This window comes from Argentina anserina, chromosome 6 (genome assembly GCF_933775445.1).
Source record: "Argentina anserina chromosome 6, drPotAnse1.1, whole genome shotgun sequence".
Taxonomy (NCBI): domain Eukaryota; kingdom Viridiplantae; phylum Streptophyta; class Magnoliopsida; order Rosales; family Rosaceae; genus Argentina; species Argentina anserina.
In genome coordinates, this window is record NC_065877.1 from 26,191,065 (window position 1) to 26,199,869 (window position 8,805).

General features: G+C 36.7%; 1 protein-coding gene across 4 annotated transcripts; it reads right to left on the reverse strand.

Annotated features, from left to right (window-relative positions):
* Positions 1 to 4,908: 4,908 nt before the first annotated feature.
* On the reverse strand, positions 4,909 to 7,721 carry LOC126796851 (protein indeterminate-domain 7). 4 transcript variants are annotated; one of them, XM_050523569.1, is made up of 5 exons: positions 7,573 to 7,721; positions 7,268 to 7,336; positions 6,839 to 7,119; positions 6,336 to 6,732; positions 4,909 to 6,052 (listed from the first exon to the last, which is right to left on the reverse strand). In XM_050523569.1, the coding sequence occupies exons 3-5, from the start codon at positions 7,050 to 7,052 to the stop codon at positions 5,065 to 5,067; spliced, it is 1,599 nt and encodes a 532-aa protein (XP_050379526.1). In that variant the 5' UTR covers positions 7,053 to 7,119; positions 7,268 to 7,336; positions 7,573 to 7,721; the 3' UTR covers positions 4,909 to 5,064. The 4 variants fall into 4 exon arrangements, with proteins under 4 accessions (XP_050379526.1, XP_050379528.1, XP_050379525.1 ...); XM_050523571.1 differs by lacking the exon at positions 7,268 to 7,336 and having other exon boundaries at positions 7,573 to 7,717; XM_050523568.1 differs by lacking the exon at positions 7,573 to 7,721 and having other exon boundaries at positions 7,268 to 7,546.
* Between the last annotated feature and the right edge of the window lie 1,084 nt (positions 7,722 to 8,805).

Here is an 8,805-nt window from a genome sequence, read left to right on the forward strand (position 1 = left end):
CATCTGACATATTAATATCAAAGTTATAGGCATATTGTGTGGAGGACGATGATGATCATATTGTTAAACTTCTAATAATCTTCTGATCCGTGTGTAGACACATGAAATTTAATGAAGTAAATTTTCTTCATTAAATGATTAAATCGACCAAAAGTCCGACAAAATTGCACACGTGGCCCAAAAGTCAACAAAGTTAGTACGGATCCGGATAAAACTCATGTCAGCACATAAATGGATGATCGTAATCAAAGCTACGTGATTCCGACTTAAATCGAAAATTGAATGGCATTGACGATTCGAAATGGTAATCGGACATTTGATTAAATTAATAAATTCTTTAACGGTTATAATTAAATCAATTATTTGAATCTGTTTAATTTAGTTATGAGAATAACTAATTTTAAATTAATCAGAAAATATATAATGATTTAATTATACAATTAATGAAATTTATTATTTTAGTGTGATTCAAATATTCTACAAAATAGAAACCTTGACACTATAAATACCTCATTCAACATGAAGAGAAGGGACTTGAGAAGAAGAGAGAAAATCACTTGAACAAGATCACTCTCGAGAAATCCCGAAGTCTCCAAGTCCACGAAGAATTATCAAGCTGCCAAATCGATCGTTCTTCATCAAATCCACATCCAAGCTCAAGTCCACGAAGAATTATTAAGTTATCAAATTGCTCGTTCTTCATCAAATTCAAATCCAAACTCAAGTCCACGAAGAACCATCAAGCTATCAAATCGCTCGTTCTTCATCAAGTCCAAATCTAAACTCAAAGTCTACGAAGAATCATCAAGATATCAAATCGCTCGTTCTTCATCAAATGCAAATCCAAACTCAAATTTTCAAGATCAAGTGCATGTCACCCTTGAGCTAAGTTACATACAGAGATAGAATCAGATGAGTTCCCAAAGATTGTAACTCCGCGCTTGATTACAAATAAATCACATTTTTATTTGTACACGTGTCTGCATTCTTGTTTGTTTTCAAATTCTCGTTCTACACCATGTGATCGAGATTATATATATACTTCTTGTAGATCGAACAAGAAAATAAATCATGTCAATTATTGTATTTACATATTACAAAGGTAACGCCCACAATCTTAATTTCAAGCTTCAAAGATTTCTCTAATCCAGTTAGCACATAACCTTCATTAGAAAAATAACTTGGTTGATCATATATAACAACGTACATTAACATATATTCTTTAATGCAATACTTTATGATAGCCTAGCTTAAACATACAGTATCACTGACAATGAAATTCTTCGTGTGGTATCTATCTACGAGCTAGCAAGCAGTCACTATCTAATGTAAGGTAGTATATAACTAAATAAGCTAGCCAACCTCATGACAGTAACATCAGGTTACACTAATTCGTCACATAGGTCGGCAGGTCACATCAATTCTCATTTTCTTTTCCTCATTTCTTATAGAAAATAGTCAAAATATTCCCCTGAATACAATATATGAAGTATGAACAACTGAAAACCATGCTATATATTGACCTCGTTCTTTGCTGAGCTTGTGACCATTTTCTCTACAAGTGGAAGTTTAATTTAAAACCCAATACATCTAAACTTTAGCCCCTTTAAATCCAGATCAATTTGTTGAAACAGTTTTATCTGTTTGACCGATCCCTTCCCTAAGTATCTATGTTTAATACGAAACATCATCTCTTTACATGCATGTAATCAGTATACTTATTTACGAACACGGACATATGCGGATCAGATGTTTGAAGAATTGAAGGTAAAACTTGCGGGTGTGCATCATTAAAAAAATTCACGTATATGCAACAAAAATGCTTACATACTCGGTTAGAGTTTTCAACGGTTGAATTTAAAATTACATTAATAACAGTTAACGGTCAAATATTACTAACATGTTCAAGGATCAGTACTCGTTTTTAATTGCTTGCATTATTACAAATATTTACGGACAACCGGGTGTTTGAAGATAAGAGTATTGTTGTTCCGTAGGTAAAAACCATAAAATACCTTTAACATTTCAACCCAACCTCCCAAGTACGCATTCACTATTTTGATTTGGCGTGTGTACTCGTACATATCTCCACTACTATAATTGGAGGCGTGACTTTTTTTTTGTTACAAATGGGACCTAAAAGGCCTAGAAAAAAAACAGAGAGTAAATATTAAAACAAGCTCATGTGCGTCTACATCAAACAACATTGGTCAAATCGTCTAAAAAAACATGTGCAGGGAGATCAGCAAACTCAATCAACCCCGACTCATGAAAAATATTTTTTTTTTGCCAATACATCAACAACCATATTATTATCTAAAAATATGGAGACGAGACTTTAGTATCAATAGCTTTATTAAAAAATTTGAACTTCTTATATTGCACATGCACATATGAAAATAATTGATGCAAAGAAAAAATGTGAAGGGGTGGTATTGATTTAGCCTGGAAATTCGCATGGAGGAGAAAATCCGCGGCATCCTGCGGGGCACATTGGCAGTAGTAGAAGAATTGTACGATGCCCAGAAAGAAACTTTGTCATCCACACACACGAACACAAGAATGCTTAAGTTGTAATATCATGGGAGAAAATGAAAGTGGTACTAAAGCTAAAACCTCCCACTATTGTTAGGTACAAACTTATACAAAAGAACATAAAAACTGATCTATCTAGATTCCTCGGGATTGGATCCCACTAGCAATGCACCCAGATTAGGTATCAAACAGCATCTCTCTTTTGTTTTCACAATGTGCAGCAGCAGCTAACTACCTGCTTGAATTGGCTCTCAAACACACCCACTTTGGCTTAGCCATCACATTCATTGAGAATCCAATGCTTTAGTTTTCCCATTTTTCCTTTACTAAAACATGCATGTACAGTATAATATATGCATTTGGATATTCAAAGTCGCCTGCTTATTTTTCAATCAGAAATAATCGAATTGTTGCTCTGGGGATAAGTCACATATAATTAGCATGAAATCCAAGGATTAAGACAAAATAAACCTACTTTGCAATTTTTAAGATTTTTAAGTGGCCCACGTCCATATTGGACGAACGGGATTTTGGGGTTAGTGGAATTATAGTTTAATGGGAGAGATTGGGAAACACTAACTAATTAATGTAATTATCTTATTATATATAACCATAGTGTTAATCTTACCAACCAAATCATGCATTGGTGTATACTGTATAGCAACACGAAAGTGACAAACTTTAGAAGCCAAACAACATAGATATATTAACGTGTACGTATTAAGCAATATTATGGTGGATCATGTCTATAATCCTCTTATATATTGATTCCTTATTACCACCTTTATCGATTAATCATGAAACCTTTATCAACAGGACGGTCTTGAGCCTAACGGCATAGTGCAATACTTAAAATAAACCTTTTAAAGAAATAACTAAAAAATATATATGTAATAATCATCCAATTAATTCATATAGTGTCAATGAACAATTCAAACATCACATATAAGGTGAATAATTATTGGCCTTTAATCATTTATCAATCAAAATCATAGGAAAAAATACAATAAAAACTTAGATGTACTTTCTATCAATTCACCTATAAACTTCTTGAGAATCTCCACCAAATTTCAAGAATTTAATTATTACTAAAGCTTACCAAGAGATAACGTAACATCCATTGCAATATTATTTTGTAAAGATAGATATTCTTGCATTTTTGGCAGCAAAATCATTTATCAACCTTTCATAATTACGTTTTTCTAGAAAGCTACTTTCAATTGAAATCAAAGCTAATGAATTCAATCTTTCTTGTGTCATGGTTTACCTCAAGTAAGTTTTCAACAATTTCAACTTTGAAAAACTCCTCTCTAGCGAAACCACAGTGATAAGAACTGTCAATAGAATTCATCATACCCAAATGGCGGAGCCATTCAGAATTAGGTGCAAATAAGGGTTATGGGAATCTAGGTTTGAGGAAATTGAGGTAGAGGTTAGGGAAAAAAGATTTTTGGTGGGAAAAAACTTGTGTACAAACTAGTATGTACGCGTGCGTCCAAACTCTCGTTTATTTGCACACTTTGCGAATATAAATACATGATTTTAACTGTTCAAAAGTTTAGTTTATTACTAAAGATCATTTCTGTAAAATATCAACATAAACAAAAATCGTCTTCATAGTCGATTGCATCAAACAAATGAACGGTTATGGTGAAAGTTAGTAGTCTCATGATCAACCGTCAATTTGTTTGATGCAATCGACTATGAAGACGATTTTTGTTTATGTTGATATTTTACAGAAATGATCTTTAGTAATAAACTAAACTTTTGAACGGTTAAAATCATGTATTTATATTCGCAAAGTGTGCAAATAAACGAGAGATTGGACGCACGCGTACATACTAGTTTGTACGCAAGTTTTTCCCTTTTTGGTGGGTCGAATAATCTGGGTTAAACAAAAAAAAAGTTGGATTTTGAACCTAAAACGTGTGTGCCACTCGGAACACCACCGTGCTAAGTTGCCAACTGAACTCAGATCAGTAAAGTGCATTATATGTATAATTAGTTTGTTAATATAATTAATAGTAGTTATATATATATCAGAACAATTTGGCTTCTGGGGCCTTGTGGGAGCGCGGGTCCTTTTGCGACCGCACCACCAGCACTCCCCCGGGCGGCCTTGTTTATCAATTATCATTCGATATAAAACAAAACTTGCGTTAGATGAGTTCCTAACCGTCCCATAATTTTCATTGATGCGAGAAACTACTTGTATATAATGAATACCATGAATAACACCTTCAAAACCACTTAAGAGAAATTAACTAACTAGCTAGCAGTAGTTAAAAATGCATGCACATCGATCGTTCAAGTTCTCAAAATGTCGCCATTTCATTCCATTTAAGCTTCATGGATGTTCCCTTTGGGAAGATATACTGACATAATAGATCAAAATATATACAGCTACTCTCAAAATCATATGTTCGAGAATCTAAAATCAAGAAAACGATATATTCAACTTTCTTCTGTCTTTCTCTCTATGTGGTGATGGAGCTAGCTATAGAGATAGGACAGGGCCGCCAGGCCAGGCTAACCCTGCCAATTAGGTTTTTGTGGTACTTGATTATTCTGCTGCGAGTCACGGGTCGAACTACTATTGTTGTTGCTCACGCAGTTTCCCAAACCAGCTATATTAAGCATCATATCACTATGCGAGATTGCTTTCAGCCCCAAGAAATCTCTTGTCAAACCTTCACCGCCGCCACCCCCACCATTTTCGTCGGCTCCGCCAGTCCTACTCCCATCTCTGCTCTTCGCGAAAATACCACCGAACGCGTCCTCGAACGAGGTCCCTTCAAACCCAGTACCCGAAGACAGAGAGTTCATCATGTCATGCAAAAGAGAGGTGGCTTGCTGCTGCTGTTGAAGATGAGCACCTCCTCCTCCTCCTCCCCCAACTCCTCCGTTGGTGGCAGCTGACACGTGACCTCCGAAGTCAGACACGTGACCACCGTGGTGGGTCCGGGGCATGATGCCTGCTGGCACCGAGACCGAGCCTGAGGTGGTGCTGCTGCCGCTCATGGTCGCTCCCATCTGAGCTGCCTTCTGAAGCAATGCTGTGGCTGACATGTGAGGTGGGGATGATAACGCTGCAGCGGCAGGCACCTGGAATTGAGGGAGAGTGGACCCCAAGCTAGGGTTAGGGTTTGGACCCAACTCCAGGTTCTGCTGGAAATCATGATGGTGATGATGATCCTGATTTCCGGAGAAGATAGAGTTGACACTAGGTGGTGGACCAGAAGCGAGCCAAGGTGGTAGAAGACTGTTGGTGGAACTGAAGCTGCCAATTTGCTGATCATTATTGTGCTCCTTCTTCATGAATGCGTTGTATGCATGGAGGTCATGGCCATGGGAGTTGAAGTTGAGGTTATGATGAGGTCCACCACCCCCCATGAGGTTTATCTGATGAGATTGAGGAGGAGAGGAGAGGGTTTGAAGTGGTGTTGGGTTTATGGCTCTTGCACTCTCTTCTGCTAAAGCATCACAGAAAGCTCTGTGGGTGATGAAACTGTCCCTCCTGGATAAGAAAAATGAAAATCCCAAAATTAAAGAGACAAAACACCTTCAATCTCAATGTCATTAATATGTCATATACAAAACTACAACGTGTTTTTTAGAGAAGAAGCATTATTGACTTTCTCTCTCTCTCTCTCTCTCTCTCTCTCTCTCTCTCTCTCTCTCCAATGTACCAAATCAAGAATAATCAATCTGGGATGTTTGAAAGTTGTAACTAATGCAAGTTGGTGGAAGTTAATAAACTTGATTTAAGGTTGTGTGGTGATTAATTACGTTCTTGTTACCTCGAGAAGAGAGTTCCACAGTCACATCTGTACTCTCTGGTGCCACAGGTTTTTGAATGAGCTTTCCAATCTGATTGAACCGCATACTTCTTTGAGCATTTCTCACATTTCCACTTCTTCTCACCGTGCTTTCTGAAAAAGTGCTTCTTGATCCCAGTCAAGTCTCCAAGAGCTCTTGAAGGGTCATGGTGCACACAGCTGGCTTCCGGGCACACATACACTTTCTTCCTTATTTCTTTGCTTGATCTCTGCTTTAGCTTCCATGGCAAATTGTGGCCTCTTCTGTGGAGTTGAAGATTCTGATCTCTTTGAAACCCTTTGTTGCAGATCTCACATATGAATCTGTTCGTTGCCATGAGAGTCTTGGGAGACAGAGCTATTACTTCTGCATCTGGGTCTGATTCAAAACCCAAATAATGTAGAACCCAGATGAGTAAACACATAATAATGCAAAAAAGTTTACAACTTTGGTAATTCTGAACTGTAATAATTTAATTACCTACCTGGGTTTCCTGGCTGGTTTCTCTTCCTTTTCACCCCTTGACTATTAGCTTGAGGCAGCGGTGGAGGAAAATATTGCTGAGAATTAAAATTACTCGTGCCGATTTCAGTTGATCTGTTTCCAGAAGAGACACTAGCTTGGTCACCAGAAGCTGATGTTAGATTAGACATGTTCTCATCCACCTGTTGTTGCTGTTGAAATTGCAAAGCTTTCATCTTTTTCGTTTTGAACTGCTAAGCTTCAGCTAGCCACCATGACTCATATGGATCTTGATAGAGTTGCCTGAATGAGAGAAAGAAGACTGCTTTAAAATCTCAGTGAGAAGACAAACCAAAGCAAACCAAAGAAAGACCTAAAAGGGGAAGGCAACAATTAATATCTTTGAGGCTTACATGTATGCATATTCAGCCACTATAAAGTATAAACACACCTTGATTGTTTCTTCTCTGAATTCTTTGGCTCCAACCCAAGAGACAATTTTAGATTTTTGAGAGTTTTGCTATGAAAAGAAACAACAGAGGGAGAAGTGAAGCTGAGATAGAAGTAGATACTCTAGCTAAACTAAGCTATAGCTTCTCTCCTCCTCATGGCTTAAGAGCCATATGTTTGATCGATAATATTACAAAGAAGATCCAAACTATGGCCACACAAATATGAACAAAAGATAAAGTTTGAAGCTCTGTTCAAAACTTGAGAGAGAGAGAGAGAGAGAGAGAGAGAGAGAGAGAGAGAGACCTCTATTATGTTTGAAGCTGGTTGCAGACCAAAACAAAAATCAATAGCAACTCACGAAACAGAAGGGAACCCTACGGCTAAACTCTGACGGTTCCACTTTCTGTCTTTTCCTTTCTTCTCTTTCCCAACCCAAGAAATAAAAATCTGATCACACTTCTTCATTGTATCCATGATAAGCTAGCTTTCATTTTACACAAAAGATTTCATTTTGATTTTTCACTCCTGAGGTTAAACTTTTTATAATGTAGTTACTAGTTTACTACTATACTCCCACCTTTCCCTTCTCTTTTAAAGTAAAGAAAGCAACCATGTCAAAAGCGAGTATCATTTCCACTTATTTATAAATAAGTCTGAGAGAGATTGATTTTGAAATGCATGTTTTTTACTTTCACATCATGGGCATGCATAGCCCTTTTCCCCCTTTTTCCATCCCTAACTTTCTACAATTACAGTTGCATGATTAATTGATCCATTGATTATGATCTCAATGGCTCAAAACTAAAAGCTTTCACCAGTTCATCCCTATATATTTTCTTTAATCGATCTGCTCCCCCGTTTTCAATTGCAGGTTTTGCATCTACGCTATTATCGATCATGATGAATTAAACTATTCTTTCATGTTCAACTTAGGTGGTTGAAGTTTCTGACAATCTTGGATGGTTTAAACGATAAAAATACCTAAAGAGATAGAAACCAAAGAATAGTGGATTAGATCGATCACATTATATGGATCTACAATACTAGCTAATTAAGATAGCTCGATCGCCTGCCTAACTAATTAGAGTTCAATTGCTTGGTCCTGGCCGCCTATTTGGTTTTATCGTAAGATACATGATTTGTACAATTGTGGATTGTACGTACTTGTAGACTAGTTCCAATTCTTTAATTTGGAACAAACTTAAGAACAATTAATGGAGTGAAGTACTTGAGATTTGAGAAAGGTCCATAGATAACTAGCAAGGTAGCTTCCTTGTTGACTGAAATGTCAACAAGCATGACCCCTACACAGGATTAATGATGTTAAAGCTTGACTTATATCTGTTCATGGAAATAAAGATATATAGTTACGTAGACAAAATAACACGATAGTACTTTTAGGGAAACAGAAAAGATAATTTTGCGCTAGCTAGCACGTACAATTGTTTTAATTCCTTTCTTTTTATCTGTGTATATAATACTTACGTTTCCTTAATAACCCGTTGGTCGATCATAAGCTGGAAATTTTGAAAAATC